Raw genomic sequence first — 17,137 nt, forward strand, 5'->3', positions numbered from 1 at the left:
TGGCGGCAGCCTTGCCTCTCTCAGGCTTTTGGGTCCAGAGTGACAAACTTTAACAAAATTAAGATCTAAATAATTTTGTGTCAACCTTGCTGATAAAAGAAGAAGCAAATACAAGATATTTATCTAATTTACAGAGTACTGACTAGGATTCAAAGTGCTTTTAGTGTCTTGGGATTGGTTTTTACTGTCCCTAAAGAAGAAATGCTACAATAATCTATAAAAAACCCAAAACCTTCTGTAATTTCTCTGTCCCCTTCGTGACTTAGACATACAGACTGTACTTGGGCACTTTCCCAGTTTTTTCTCTTCCTAAATTCTCCTAGCAGTACAGAAGCAATGCATTTCCCAAACCACGCCTTTTCACCCCTTCTTGTTCTGTATATTTTCTTAAATTATCAGCAGGCATGTTTCTGCTCTGTATCTCTACCTAAAGCTGAGCCCTAAGAAGGTGAGTCTTACAGTGTATTCTCTGATTTCCTTATATTTTGTGAAGGTGTAGATTCATGCAATCAAACTTCATTTCTAAGAACTACAGAACATAAAAGTTTTGTTGCCTAGTTATTTCACTCAAACAGTGAAAAAATGTTGCTTGGAGCAATTTTTTTTTTTTTTTAAACAGTAACATGATACATTTGACTAAATATGTACTTAGATCAACCTACCTTTGATTTCATCTTTCTGCATTTCTTTCAGTTTCTGAACAAGCAAAGACTCACTCTCAGTAAGTGGCCAACTATCATGCAACACCAATGCCTCTATTGAATACTGGTAAGACTGAAAGAAAATGCAACATGCTGAAGACATAACAATTACAGCAAGAATTCAAGTCCTGCAGCTGGCAAGTGCCAGCTATTGAATTCAGCAAATAAAACACATAATTAATTTATAAGCTTGCACATAACACCATTCACAAGAAGCTTAAAAAATTAATGTTAATTCCACAGGTCTTATTTTAATTCCTGTGAAATTAAACAATTACTCATGTGTTTATCAAGTAAAACTAAACTGGGCTACACAATAAGGAGCTACATTCCTGTAAGATTTCCATGTAACTTCCCTATATATGCCATGTACTAAAACAAAGACTTTTGTCTTTGATTTTTAGACCTACTACAGAGCTTTGAGCCCTTGTACTAGCACTCAATAATGCCTTAATTTTGAGATAAAGGTGACAGGGTCCATGGGCTGTTTTAAACATTGTCTAAACTGAATTGGAAATGATTATATTTAGAATTTTTTTTCCAAAATTATAATGCCAGTTCTGAGTCAAAGGGACAACTCTGGAGTTTATTTTTCAATAATTTTTGTTTTCTTAGGTTATTTTGTTGCAATTTAACTCAACTATCAAGAAAAAAACACAGCAGAAAAATATGTGGAGTTGTAAAACAAGAACTGTTTTAGAAAGTATAGTATAGTTTAATTTCTCTAAAATAGACAAATACTAAATGACATCAAGAAAAACCCATGTTAGACATTAGCCTCTGACAAACCTGGCTCAAGTACCAGATAATATGTGTCTGTTACTAAAGCTTGCAGCTGACTGGAAATGGGTGTTTCTCTATGCAAACTATTAGAGATGGCCTCTATAATATCATATTTCAAAGAAAGCTCATATTGAAGCATCAAAATGTTAATTTAATTTATGGCAATTTTTGATCCTTATGTGAAAGTTTTGCTGTACTTGCACTGGATTTGCCAAATGAAGAACACTTAAAGATAGAGTAAATCACCTTGATATGAAACCCCCTACTTATTTAGTCGTTCATACATGTACATTATCCTTTTTTCATCATCTCATTCAAAAGCTACCAACAATCTTAATTTTGGATTCCTTGTTCTTGCTCCAGGATAGAAGATCTCCACATGTACCAAAAGAATTAGCAATAACCCTTCATTGTTTGCTTTTTTCTTTCTTCCCAAATCCCAGTGATTAACAAACTCTTACTTGTTGTGGGCTTCCAACATTATTTTCAAAGTTTTCCGAAGAGAAAGATTCATCTATTGATATCAGTGAACATTCCTGTACAAGGTCTGTTTTGGAAGAAGTTTTGCTGTCCTTTGATGAATTACGGCTTTTTTTTTTCAATCGTCCAGTTTCTGATCCCTTCTTTGTACTGCTTTGAATATTCTGTAGGTTTTTTACTGCAAGATGACAAAAAAAGGTCCAGAAATGATATGAATTACTGGTATAAGGTAAACAGATGCCCCCAGAAAATATCAGAAAGAATTAACCTAGTCCATTTTCTCATACTAGATTATACTTACAAGCTTCCAATTAAAATTATGCTTATTCCAAAAAATATGCAGATTTCATTTTGCATGCAAATCACAAACATCTTCAAAGTAAATAATGAGAAACTTGAGGCTGTGTATATATAACTGTTGCTACTGTTTACAAAGCATATAAGCCCATCCTTCTTTCCTGCCCTAACCACCACAGCATCATGCTGTACATCACAAAATATAGATGCCTTGTGCTCCCTATGATGGGATCCCTTTGTGGCTAAGCTAATTTAATAAATTGTGTAAAACTGGATGAAGGGTATGCATTGGCCTCAGTTATGGCAATGCATACCCTTATAGAAGTCTCTTATCTAACCTCTTTTGTGTCAACCTAAAACAAAGACTAGAGCTAACCTGAGCTAAAAAAAAAAAAAAGTCTGTCTTGAAAGGAGATACAAAACTATTTGTGATCTATCCTTTATCAAAGTATATAATTGTCACCTAAGGAAGATGTTAATGTGGGAAAACTGTGAAAAGTGGAATGTTCTAAAGAAGGACTGGTACAGAAATATTAACTCAGAAAACATAAATTTGTTTTCATTTCTAATGCATTGAAATGTATGATATTCTTTTGCCTGCATGTCTACAGAAAAAGGAAAGAAAATTCTAAAAGTGAACATCTCACAGAAAATTGAATAAGGACAAAGAATAACACCTCTGGGGAAGCAGCTTCACCTGTGTTGCACTAAAAACAGCTGGACCATCATCTGGGAAAGACATATCATTTTGACTTCACTGAGGACAAGAGGCTTTACTCCTCCCAGAGTTTATTGTATAAACAAAGGATGATCCTGCACCACTTTGAAAGAAAAATGCACACTTTCATGTGTGTTAATGAAACATCCAGGGAAATTCACAGGAGGTGGCAGGACTATTACAGCAGATTCAACACAATTTACTGGTGGTGTGACAAAGTATAAATGCTCAATTGGAAGTTAAGTGTGCCCCTAGAAACTCAAATGGAGCTAGGAAATACTGTTTTTTATGAAAGCCAAATGTCCTGGATTACTTCCTATTGCATCTTTCCTCTGCATAAGCCAGTGCTTCCTTGTTCCTAAGAAAAGCAACAGAAGTCAGGAAATCAAAATAAGACCTTGCAGAGATGGTCTCTTAAAGAGGTCTCAAACTCCTAATCACAAGTTCTGAGTTGCCCTTCTGCGTTGCACTTAGAATCTTTAGCACCAGAGCCATCCCTCTTGCTGTCCCTGTGGCAAGGAGGCCTGTGAAACAAATGTGAAGGGAGACAATACTTGGTTTCTTCTCAACCATTTTTCAAGGTGCTGCAACTCCATGGCTGTTGTTTTGTAAAAGGTATGCCTAAGCAAGCCTGTAACTGTGGAATAGTTTCTCACTCAGCTACTGCTGAGCTTTTTAGGTATCAGTTAAATTCCCATGCTAGGTGAAGGTGAGAGTAGACATAATTCACAAAGGTTAGAGTATCTGGACTTTCACCAGAGGGAACCAAAATCATGAGGCTTTCACTCAATGGAAGTGCATTTGGATGAATAAGAAACAATATTCAAAGACCCAAATCTTGAATATTCTACATCTGCAGGAAAACCTGCTGGCAAAGAAACAATTTGTATTCCAGATGGAAAAATAACTACATAAAGACATTTTCTATTTGTGTAAATTGCCTTTGGTTACTGTTTGCAATATTTGCATAAAGGTTTCTAGTTAGGTATGATCTTCAGTGTCTGAGCACTGTTAGCAAGGGCCAATGGATGTAATATACAAAAGTATAAGTTTAAAGCGGCAAGACCACCTAGATGAATTCCTCGGAGTCAACAGAGAGGTGAGCTTCACTCCAGGATGTGTTGTCTTGGGGTTCCAGGAGTAGGAGATGTGCACTGCCCTCTGCAGGAGCTTACCTCTACCGAGCAAGATAGGTGGAGTTCAAGGGAAGTTGTATTCCTTAGCCTACAACTGATTTTCATTAATGCCTTGCTATTCTCCTCTTCTCTCTCCCCAAAACCTGAAGAGCTTGAGTATTAAACAGCTCTATAAAGATTTTTCCAGAGGAAGATCCTGACATGAAGATAATTCATCTCAGAATGGTGGAATCACCCATAAGACTCGATGTTTCCTTTGCAGGAACGATCACTTGGAAAAGCTCCCCAAAATACACAGTCAGTAATTCTCGCAGTGGTCACCAGGCGGCACTTTAACATCAAATTATTTTTCTTGCTGCATACAAAAGTATGTGTATATCGCTCTTGGTTTTCCTAAGTTCTGGCTAGAAGAAACTTCTACCTACCTCGCTTCCAGAGTAAAACACATTTCTGAAAGGTATTTTTATACTTTTTAACAGGATTGGATCAGACTGTTACTGTGGAAAATAAAAGGATTGTGAGCATTCACTTGACCATCTGTGCTTATGCAACTGCTGTGCTTGTATCAACAAAACAAATTATGGCTGCAATGGGTGTGTCAATATGTAAGTCCTTTATTGTCAAGCAAATATTCAAGGTCCAAGTCACCTGCTAGATCTCAGAAGAGGCAAATATATTCAAAATCAGTTGGTTTAATGTAGATTTTGAGCTGTAAAAGACATTAATAGAACATCTGTGACAGAGATGAATTAACAGGCTGTGGGTAGGCAAGGGAGATAATGTTTTATTGGTGATGCTTGCACAATAATGTCACTTAGGAGAACTTCTGGCAACACAGTGATCAATTCTGTGAGAGACAGAACATGTGTGGCAGTGAATAAGTGTCAAATTTAGGGATTATATGTGGCTTAACTAACAAGATTGGTGCCAGTGGTATAGCAGTGTTTTCTGATTATTCCTATTCTGAGAAAGCACACTTTTTTAGAGAACAAAGAAATACTGACAGAAGGAATCTTGTTGCATTGAGTGTCTGTTGTATGAATCTTCACCTGAACTTGGCATCAGTATTTCTGGGTATTTCTATATCGTTATTGTACAGGCCATAAAAACACTTTTGACAATAGCAAAGAAACATACTTTTACAATGCCATAAATTGAACCACTACTGAACCTAGAGGTATTCAGTAGATTGGCTAATACAATACTGTCATATTGGTTATACTGAGTACATTTCACAATATTTTCATTTAATTTGGATGCTATGAAAGATTCTACACAAAGTATCTTCCTTGTGATATACAGGATATATATTAATAGGAAAAGAACTTCAGTGTTAAGGCAAATTGTGTTAGTATTGTAAAAATATAAGTAATAGTAAAAAAAACAACAAGCAGTGACAGTTTCACAGTCATTCATTCCAAATGTCAACTCTCTATATACTCACACACATTTAAAGAGCATCAGAATATTCATTTCAATTTCAAATATAGCCTAAAATCGTAACATGATTTTATGGCCACCACTGCTAAATAAGCACTGATACAAAAACCTTCCTATATTCAATCAGGTTAATGTAGCAGGTATTTTACTGAATAATTCACAGTGGATTAAAATAATTTTAAATTAGAAGAATTTATTTGTATCACAGCACATTAGAGCTAGAATGTGTGTGTCTGATTTCTGAGGATATTTTGCAAAGTTCCCACATACATGTCCTGGTAGACTGGCAAAAGCAAAACACCACTTCTAGTTATTTTGCCCCATCCTTATCCTTTCAGCATCTGGTGAAACCCATTTCTCTTCTCTGTCACTTGATTGTGCCTTTTAACTTATTTCAGTCTTCAGACTATCATCTTTGCAATGAGGTAGTCTCCCAAAACAAGGTTTCTCCTTCACTTAGAGTAACTCACTTATTGCCACTATTGTGATGCTGATCCTAAGCTGAGCTATTTTATACTTTCCTGTTTCTATTTCCACCAGTCTACTATTAAGTTTACTATTCCACTTCCACATTCCAAAAACAGTAACCAAAAATAGCTACTGATTATCTTGGTAACTCAGAGAGAATCATGACAGATTCTCTATGACTTCCTTTAAAACCCTAATGTTTTCATCTGATGAATTATGTTTTAAGAGCATGGTCTCCATAGGATTAGATTTTACATTTCTGTTAATAACAAGGTGCAGTTGAGACAGAAATCAAGATGTTTCATAAATATGATTAAATTATTTTTTCCCATAAAGCGTTGGAATTTCCTATTACACATCATGCTAAAGGATCATGTTTGAAAACTCCACAGTTCAAAATAGTGGAGGTGAGCAGATGAAATATGCTATTTTGGGCTTTAGCAAAGCAATAAGCCAGTATTTGAACAATTTGTCTTTGCCTCAAGTTCTCAATATGCTCAAATAGACAAACTCAGATTTACAGAATATTTATTGCTTAGAAGCCTTCATAGAAGGACTGAAGACTTTCATATCTTACATACCTTATGTATAGTAGCGTTCATGGAGAGTACAGTAGCAGACGGTTTATAAGCATCTGTTTTATTTAAGCAAACTTTTAATTCTTATGAAGAATTAATTTTAAAATTGAAACACAACTGTAATGAATAATTCAAAATAGTACACAAATAAAATGGAAATAATTTGGTTTAGAAGTGAGGTGTATAGAAAACAGGAAAATATAGATTACCAAAGAAGATGGCATGGCAGTAGCCATAAAAATCTGTTGTGTATAGGAAGTATAGTGGAGGCAGGCAGATGGTACTTAATGTTTTGTTTAAATTACCTGAGCACTACAGGACCCATTGTTAAAAATATGTCTAAGAATTATGTACCTCATTCAATTGTACTTATTTGTTTTGAACAGTAAAATTAAAGATTCATGAAAAGAGCAGGGAAAAATAGTATTTTCTGTGATTATCTACAGTAACAGTAAGAACGTACATCCTGCAGTGAATAAAATTATCAAATATGGCTTACGATACTTACACTGGGAGCTCAGAAGTGATTGATTACTCCAGAAATTAACAACTGGGATGACTGCATTGCCCTTTCCAATGACACTTGTAATTTCCTTCTCATTTTCTAGGACTTGTAATTTAATGAACACATCTGAATTAGAGGTTTGTACTTGCAATGTAGCAGTATGTGGTGCTGTGACTTTTACAAAATACCTGAAGAGGAAGAAAAAATTACAGCAATATAACCAACTATACCTGATCATTCTTTTTTAGGAAAGTACCTAAATGTTGAGCTGAACTGGAAGCAAACACCTAAAACTGAGTTACAAATCAAATATCTTCCTGGAGTCTAATGGGCTAAGCTTCTTTGCTTTTGAAAAATGGGTTGGTCTAACTATTTTTTTGTTTCTTCATTGACTTATCAAATGTCCAAAAAGACATTTGACTGCCTACTGTACTTTTATTTGTTGACTATCATTAGCCAGATTAGTGAACTGTATCAAAAGTACCTGAGGGGAAAAAGTATTTGCTTTCAAATAGGTACGGACATCTCCTTTGATATTAGTAGTTACTTTGGTCAGCTTAAAAGACTGCGGCATTAAAAAACTGTTGAATTAGAGTCTGCGGACAAAATTCAAATAATTGTTATATTGTTCAAATAGTTGTTATGTTCTAACCCATTGCTTTATGTATTATATGCTTTTTGTCCATAACTTCAAATTGTTGTAACTAATCTCACCAAACAAGCAAAGAAGCAACAACACACAAAAAATCCATTACCCAGACTTCAGCACCTTTGGAGCTAAAAATATATAATTTTGTTTAAGATTGGTAACATCAGAAGGGGGAAAAGAATGAAAATCATCAAGAGAGTGCTTACAAAATTTTAGTGCATTTGTTTTGTTTCTGTTGCATGCATTTTTCATTTTTATTGAAACAGATTCCTCCTCTTAAAGAGACCTCTATCCCAAGAAAAATCTATTGGTTTGAAATATTGAAAAAGTCTTGAGGAATCAGGATAAAATGTTCTAGAATTAACCTTCAAAATATACACATTTAATCAGCTCTAAGCACAAGGCCTGTTGTAGTGTAATGTGTAGTTCTTTGTGTAAAAGCTTCAGTATAACAATTTAGTAATGGTCAGTTTTGAACTCAGAAGGGATTTTAATGAACTTTAATCAATTAAAAAAGAATTAATAAATATGAAATCTCATATTTACTAAATATATTCTCCTAAAAGAATCAGCATGCTAAAATAAAACATATATAAATTTTTCTGCCAATACTGGAAGATGGTCTGATATACTGGGAAAAAAAAAGTGTCTTATTCCTGTATTAATTAAAGCTTTATCCCAATAGCTGAAAAAATAAAAAAAGTCTCCTCCCCACCTCCAAAATCTTGATTTTAATGCATGTTTACTCCCGGAAAGTACAATGGAATTTCGGTAATTGGCATGTGGATAAGACTGAGCTTACAGAAATGCAAAATACTGAATTTGGATTTTAAAGTTATAGTCTGTGTACTTCACACCTGTGTTCTTCATTAAGTAGCGGCAATATTTCACAAATAACACTTTCAGTATATCAAATGTTGATTTGATAGCCCATAAAATTCAGATATTTGCATCAATATTCTCTGCTTCAAAGAAAGAGGAAAGAACACACCTTTCTAGTAGGGATGATCAATATAAAAACCAGTAGTTATTAATTCTTCTCTCAATATTTACCTAAGCAGTAGGAACTCTTTGTTGGGTATGTAATACTCCTTAAATTGTTGAGTAGAATAGATATTATTTACAGCTTCACGAGAGAGAAATGGAAGGGCACTGTGGGAGCTGATGAAGCGGAGTGTCCATTTTCCACCTGCCACAGGTTGGTCACCAGTGTGCGCTTCAGCCACAAAAGTGTATCCTTTCTGAAAGTGGAAACAAGTCATTTGTACATGGCAATAACGCTACTCAAAAGGAACTCTCTGACTACATGCAACACACTTTTTGTCCATTACACTTAATATAATAAGTTGTCCTTCATCAGCAAGAATTTTTTAACTCGATTTTATTCTAACTTACGGAGCATCTCTTATTTTGGCAATTTATATTTGGCAAAAAGTTGCATGGCAAGTTAAATCCAGCTTCATCTAACTGGAAAGCTGGCAGGTGGTCTTAGGGGCAGATACAACCAAAGTCCTGAAGTCACTTTCTAACCAAAGTATTTGATTATTTAAAATGCTCCTTCATGCTTAGGCAGTGTGAAAGTAGGGGTGGATGAGTTTGCTGCACGGAAATTTAGAGATGAGATTACTTCAGTCTTCAAATCTGAGGTTAAATTAACATTTACCCCTGTTTAATATTGCCACTGCAGATATAGCATGAAATTACAAGATACTAATCTTATTTGTATGAAAATATTGATTTATGAAAACATATTTCTAGTATGAGAAAATTAAAGTAAAAAAATAATAAAAAATGCAACACACAATAAGGCTGATGCAGATTTAGGTGCTCTTTATGAATCCTGAGGATAGGAATATGAGGAGCCAGGTTAATTTGCATTTGTGAAAATGAAGGCAATATGAATGTGATTACTTGAAAGGCAGAGGCATGAAAAAGGGATATAAGGAATGAAATGGCCACTTGTAATGTTGCAGGGGAACTCAGAATTAAACCCCTTCTTCATGGAGTCTAACTATTTCCCTATTTCAAATATTAAAATTTCACGTTCCACCTAAGCAATAGTCCAAATGAAAATTCTATGAAAGGCTTTATTTCTTTCAGTCCTCTTCTAATTCTGTTTAAATCAATCACCATTTACCAGCAAAAACAGCTTAGTTGAAAAATGCTTATAATAAATAGGGTTGTGATTTCAGGACTATCCAATAATTCAGGGCTGTGGCTCCAGGAATACTGAATATTTAGAATGAAAGTAAAATAAATAATTCACGATTCCAATTTGTGCAATTGTAGCAATAAGGTGCTTTACAACCTTTAATCACCACAAGGTAATAGCAACCACTCAGAGTAACCATTCTGGAGAGCTCAACACAGTTAAGCACAGAGTCACAGGCCCCTCTGTTCTTATCAAGTACACCTGGAAATGGAGAAGGATTTGGGCAGATATTCAACTGCTTTCTGACAGCAAGGGATGCATGAGAAGGACAATTTATCTTGTATACCTATCTATAAAGATAATGTTATGCAATCTTAAAGTTCAGTAAAAATATTCAGAAAATTTAGACTTAGGACCAAAAGTTTGTTTGAGTGAGCACTTTCTGAATGCTATGAGCAATTAGAAATCACAATAAATTTTGCGTCTGGTAGGAAGATAAAGTCACTACTGAGAAATAAGAAAATAGAACTTAACAACCCCATTAAATTTGTCTCTTTCTTAAAAACCTTCAAGAGATTTCACTACTAGATATCTTAGATATCTTGTTACAATTCACTGTCTCTGGAAACAGAAAGGATTGTTTCCTAATATACCACCCAAATTAACTTCATGGCAAAGTTAGATGAATCCCTTACATCTTTCTATGACTAGTCAAGAGAAATAACTGAGCAGTATCCTTGCTCAAACAGACTTCTATTTTCTAGACTAAATATGGTGGTAGTGATGATTTCTTAAACTCTTATCTATGTAGGTCAGCTGAAGCTTGAGTGCTTATCTCTATCCTTTTCTACAATCTGTTCAAAAGACTTGTGAATAATAGAGTAGAATTTAAAAAAAAAAAAAAACCACCAAGAGCTAAAACAAATTCAACTGTATCCAGAAGGAGAAAAAAACACCAAAAAATAAGATAATTTAATGCAACCCCCAAAAATCCAAATAATGCTAAGCAAGTAGCCAGTTTCCATCTAGGCTGTAATGTCTGCAAAAAGAAGACAGACTTTATTGCTAGTGTGTAGATTTTATCTTTATTGTCAATCATTCTGAAATGAACTTTAATGTGTTCCAGGAGTGTTTCTGCAGCAAAGTCAGTATCTGTTGACAGGATTCCTTTTTATCTCTGTTGTAAATTGCTGAGTCATAGTTTGAAAGCAGAGCTGGTAGGTGTATTTTCTTTTAATGACTTTTTATGTAATAATACTGACATTTAAGCATACTGTATAATTTCTTGCTTGATGTACTACATTGTTGACTATTTTTTACAGTTACAAAAAAGGTAACAGATTAAAATAATACCATTGTATTCTGTTTTTACTAATTGCAAAGCGTCTTGTCAAAGTATCAACAGAGCTTTCAAAAGCTTGTGCAGGTCTACAGAAACAATAATCAACTATTTGGAACTAGGAAGAAGCAAGCTAAATTGTAGAGCAGAAGGTTATATTCTTACTGAGGAACTTAGGAGCTCAGTGGTTGAAAAATGCAGTAAGAACAAGTAGGAAAATACAGCATGCCTGCACAATTCTCTTTTAATACTTTAAAAATCATCCTTCGCTGCTATTAACCACATTTAATATTACAAAATATAGACCATAAGTGTAGCAAAGAATAACAAAAATGTGGCTTTAAGAGGGTACTTCTTCAATGGGGAAGAGCAGGAATCCAATAGAAAGGGACATTTTCATTAGTAATTGACAGAATCACTGAGGGTCCTGTGTTGTACCCATGGGAAGAAAAGGTGCTTATCATTCCTTACTTAAACTTTTTATGGCCACAAGTTAAACACTGGTACAAAGTTTACTGTGCTCAGTGTCATGCATAATAAACCCCAAAACAGCAGCAGCTGGAAAGAGTACAGAGGAGAGCATAATCAAAATTTCACTAATAAATGTTCAGCACAGAAGCAGATCAGTGATGGTCTCTGTTCAAACTTGCTAATAAACAAGGGTGTGCTTTGAAGTAAAACACTATGACAGAACTCCACTATATTCTCCACAGAATTTGGGCATTTGTTATTATTTTTAAAATTATACTTTTCACAACACCTTCTTGCATTTACCTTATTTTTGGGATAAACATGAGGTGCCACTTTGAAAAAGGCATGTGGCATTTCCTCCTGTGTGTCATTATCAAGGACATGAAGTCTACAGGAAGGGATAGTGGTAAACACCTTTGTCAATATAAGCATGTCTTCTGGGACAGTAAATATTTCTCTAAAAAAGAAAAATTAAATTATATCAAAATTATTTTCCCAAATAAAAGGATATGTGCAACACAAAGCAAAAAATACTGCCATGGTTTAACCCCAGCCAGCAATTAACTACAACGCAGCTGCTCACTCACTTCCCACACCCAACCCACCTGAGATAAAGAATCAGAAAGAAAATATAAACCTTGTGTGTTAAGAACAGCTTAACAATAGAAACAAAATATACTAATAGAAATTCTAATAATATTAATATTTTTAATGATTAGGAGAGGGAGGGAGAGAAACCCAAGAGAAACAAATAATGCTCAATACAATTGGTTGCCACCTACTGACCAATGCCCAGCCTGTTCCTGAGCAGTGATCAGCCCCTGTCCAGGTAATCCTCCCTCAATTTGTGTACTGAACATGACATTCCCTGGTATGGAACATCCCTTTAGCCACTTCAGGGCAGCTGTCCTGACTGTGCTTCCTCCCATATTTTTGTGTACCTCCTCACTGGCAGAGCGTGAGACACTGAAAAGTCCTTGACTTGGGGTAAACACTCAACAACCAAAATAACAGTGTGTTATCAATACTATTATCACACTAAATCCAAATACACAGCACTCTACCAGCTTCTAGGAAGAAAATTAAGAAGAAATGAAGAAGAAAATGAACTCTGTTCCAGCAATAACCAGAACAAGTGCATGTCAGAATTTGAGGAAAGCAGGCAGATAAGAAGTTTTTAAGCAGGTTAGTGAAAAGACACAGTGTATAAATGCTACTTCCCTGTAAGAGCTGTATAGGGCTCTGTGAAACTTACCTGAAAACCAGAAACCATGTGTTTGGTGGTTGATCAGCATAGGTTACTGCATAGTCAGTGAAATACATCTTACACCATTCATCTTCATAACAAGGAAACTTTTCAGGTGAATTAGAGTTCCTTTTAAACATCTCTCTGGAAAGCAGAAAAGATAACTTCAATCTAATCAGGATGGCATATATATATATACTGACTTTTACTTATGCTGATCATAAAGAACACTATTTTGTGCATGAATGTAAAACAAGATACAATGTGTTACTAATGTTTCTCTAGCAGTTGTTCATCTTAAATAAAATAAATTCATGGAGGGATTAGTTCTTTCAGGTCTCATGGCAAATATATACTTATATTTCTATCCATCAGCCTATCTGCAACTACAGCTGCTTCTAATATCCCAAGATGTCATGGTTTCTACAAAATTCTACCTCTTTCTTGTTCTTTCTTTCTTTTTTTTAATAAGTATCAGTTAGCATAACTTCATTTTTCTTACATTGTCATCTTAAAGCTGTGGAATCACTAGGAGATTAAAATACCTTTATTTAGTTTTAAAACTTTTTGGAATAATAAAGGAATAAAAGAAGAACTTTTTGTCCAAGGTGCTAGATTGTTATGTTAAATGGAGATCTGTCAGCTGTTAAACAAAAAAAACAAAACCACAAACACATTAGCATAATTTTAACACTCAAATGTATCCCTCAGGACAATGCTTATAAACCCCATAAGTTTTATAAGTCTGAAGGCAGACTGAAAACTTCATCTCATCTTTGCTGATGTAGAAATGCTGCAAATCTAAAATGGATGGCTGATATTTGGAACAAGGCTGTGGTTGCAAAGTCCTGATCCCATCAACGTACACAGGTTTTACAGGATTAGCAACACTAAAAGGTGAAATAAAATTATACCTGGTGTGAGTGTTGCTCAAATTACTGGTTACAAGGAGTGAGGATTTATATCCACAGGCAGTAATTACTACCAGTTTTCAATCCTCACCCCTGGAAGAACTGATTTACTGCTAGATCAGTTGTGTGAACACTTGCAGAGAGATTTTTGGAGGACTTAATGGAAATATGTGATCCCCAAAGAGCGTTAGGCTTGCAAATGACTTAATGAATACTGTTGAAATTAGAATAGCCTTCTTTCCAAAAGCTGTAATAAAATATCAGGGAAAGTATAGAAATACACCTATTACATTTCTACTACCTAGACATACATCTATTTTCCTTCAAGCAAGTGCAGCAAAAGAGTCCCCGACTGAGATAATAAATGGTACAAATAGCAAAGCTATCTCCTTTCTACTGTCAACCATGATTGCTTAACAGATAGCACAAATCAAAAAGTTTCCTTAAACCAACTGGTTAACTGCTTAACTAAGGAATCAGTATCACATCTGTACTTATGGAGTACTCTACCAAATACTAAAAAATTAAATACATGCAAATGGTAATATTTTAGCTCAAGCTGAAGGAAAAAATCTGTAACATATCCAAAAATAAGATTTTATTCATGTAGGGTACAGAGAATAAAGCATGGCATATATTTAGTAAAAAATTTCACCCCTTCCATCAGGGTGCTGTAATTTTGACACTAATAATGTTCTTACCATGTTTATTTTGTGGAATAGCAGTGTATGATAACTGCCTGCAATAAAATAGTTTGATTTATTGCATGATTACCTTAACAATGTTATAGCGCACTGTTCAAAATTTAACTCAATCATAGCCCACAGGTTTTTCAAAGTTTCTTCAACATCAGTGTTTTCTTTAGTACCTAGAGTTAATAAAATAAGTTAGAAAATATAACATCCAATTTTGCTATTGTTCTAAATTTACACCTGCCAAATACTTTTGAAAAATGCCACTTGCACAAGTAAATTGCCTTATTTATGTGGAGTTTTACAGAAGTCTCGCTGAGCTGAAAACTGTTTTTTGTTTGACAGAGTTTATTCCATTCATCATCTTTGTACTTTTCAGCACTCCAACAATTGCAAAAATTATGTGATCAATATTTTCTCCAGTTTACAGTTTTTTCACTGTAAAATGTAGTGATATATGGCAGTCTCTGTCCTCAGACAATATATAATTCCCAGCAACTTCTATCTGCAGATACCAGGAGGGGGTAGGGATGTACCTAAACTATCTGTGTAGCTAACAGGAAAAGAGTTGGGCAGCTCCAATGGTTAATTCATCCCACCTACGCTGGATAACTCACATAACAGGCTGTGTTGTCATCTCAAGGTGTTTGTTTCTATGCATGGAATACAGATAAAGACCAGACTGATTTTAAAGTTTTCAGTAGTACAATACAAATCTTGGTTTATTCCAATAAATGCCTTATTTTTTAATAAAGTAATTTTTAATAAATGTCACTTTTTCTAACTTGAATGTGTCCAGATTCAAGCCACAAGCTTTGAATCTCAGACTAAAGATCTTCTTGTTAACCCTTTGGATATCAGCCTAAAGATACTGTTACTTTCAGATTCCTTTCCTCATGTGGGTTAATCTTGCTTAATGATTATAGCAAAGATTTTTCTTATCTGATCTTTCTGAAATTACAAACTAACAACCTGTATGTACGTACTAGGCCTATATTTAATCCAAATCCTTACAAATCTACTCAAAATTTTGTGGTTGTTATCTTTCTTTCTTCCTCGACTGTGGACATCGCACTTGGACACAGTATTCCAGCTGAGATAACAGAACAGTTGAATAGGAAATGTGCTACAAGTCCTGAACTGCTATGCAAGATTCCTCTATCTGTATGCACAGGAATGAAGGATAGTATCAGTACAGTATCTTTGGAGGACAGCATCAGGCTTTGTGTGTGTTCCACTGACTACTCAATATGAAGCTCAGGTTCTTGTATGATTTCCTTTACATTTCCAGAAAACATCCCTAACATTTATCCCAGCTCTGACCTAAATCTACATCTTTACATTAATGTAAATTCTGGTTTATTATCTATGCAAATCTAGGGGGTGTATTTTTCAGATACTTTTTAGTACCATATGTGCTAGCTGAGTGGTTAGGAGACCTTAATAGAACTGTAAGTTCTATTTCATTAGTTTCAGTTAATTTTACCTAGACATTAATTAGTAAAAAACTCTTTACAGTGAAGATTTGAATAAGATGAAGTATGAAGCATTTTTGAAAGGCATTTTTAAATGACACACCTGGTACTCTGCTCTTCAGTATTTTCCTAATATAGGTCCCTCTCCAGATGGCTTGAATTGTGAGAGCTGCTGCTTCTTCTTCAGGTGTGGGAGTTTGATTCTCCCAACTACTGAGGGATTTCTCCTCACTGCTCTCTGAAGGAATGGAAGAATGAGTAACATCAAAGCTGGAAGTCCTGTAGCTGCCTGTAATGAATTTAAAAAGAAGAAAAAAAACCCCACAAAACATCAAGAGAGTGATTTCAAGCATAAAATTTTTATCATGAAAATATCACTCTTGAAATCTTGTTTTTATTGTAAGTTGGAGAAAATATACTGTATAATTACACAAAGTCAAAATGTCAGCTACTTTGCTAATTACAAACATCAAATAATTTATTTTTTTCTCTTCATGGACAGCTATTGCAGGACATTTTTTAAAATCATGCCTCCTACTGTGGTTTCAAAATGTTCTTCCAAGCATGAACCAAGAGGATTTGATACACTAAAGCCTGACTCTGTACACAGCTTAAAAGCGCTTCACAAGACTTCAAGTACTTCTGTCTCTCAATCTGGTAATATTTTAGTAATAATTTCAACACCAATGTTGTTCAAAACATTTTGTTTAGCTTCCACAAAGTAGACACAGAATAAGAGTAAGATCTATGATAAAGGAAGAGTTAATTTATCTGACTGACTTTATGTTCCAAAATGGACACAGAAATTAATGGGTTCTGACAGTTTAGCAATGAGCTCCTTGAAGGCATTCTTGCCTGGAAATTAGCATCCTGGGAGCCATCAGCACCAGGACTTAGGGAAAGATATGGGGAACAACACTCCAAGGGGCCAGTGCCAGGGAGGGTAGTTTGGAACTGCACACATATGGAACAAAGGAAGCAAGACAGCGCGATAGGAAGGAAGCACTGCTGCAAAAGGAAGTACCAAAAAAACAAAAAGGAGGAGAGGAATCTGCTTGAAAAATATAGACAGCATTGCAGGCAAACAAACTATCTT

The 17,137-nt window shown here is 34.9% G+C and overlaps 1 protein-coding gene across 1 annotated transcript in view; it reads right to left on the minus strand.

Annotated features, from left to right (window-relative positions):
• Positions 1 to 17,137, minus strand: part of ADGB (androglobin) — a 108,834-nt gene that overhangs the window by 15,585 nt on the left and 76,112 nt on the right. The window contains exons 22-29 of the mRNA XM_088052616.1: positions 16,145 to 16,330; positions 14,649 to 14,742; positions 12,973 to 13,107; positions 12,021 to 12,174; positions 8,809 to 8,996; positions 7,110 to 7,294; positions 1,946 to 2,142; positions 663 to 774 (exon numbers count right to left, since the gene is read on the minus strand). Coding sequence (XP_087908742.1) covers positions 663 to 774; positions 1,946 to 2,142; positions 7,110 to 7,294; positions 8,809 to 8,996; positions 12,021 to 12,174; positions 12,973 to 13,107; positions 14,649 to 14,742; positions 16,145 to 16,330 — 1,251 coding nt within the window. The remainder of the gene's footprint in view (positions 1 to 662; positions 775 to 1,945; positions 2,143 to 7,109; positions 7,295 to 8,808; positions 8,997 to 12,020; positions 12,175 to 12,972; positions 13,108 to 14,648; positions 14,743 to 16,144; positions 16,331 to 17,137) is intronic.

The sequence above is a fragment of the Pseudopodoces humilis genome, chromosome 3 (genome assembly GCF_049639895.1).
Source record: "Pseudopodoces humilis isolate 2021_Gansu_Grassland_sample_001 chromosome 3, ASM4963989v1, whole genome shotgun sequence".
Lineage (NCBI taxonomy): Eukaryota > Metazoa > Chordata > Aves > Passeriformes > Paridae > Pseudopodoces > Pseudopodoces humilis.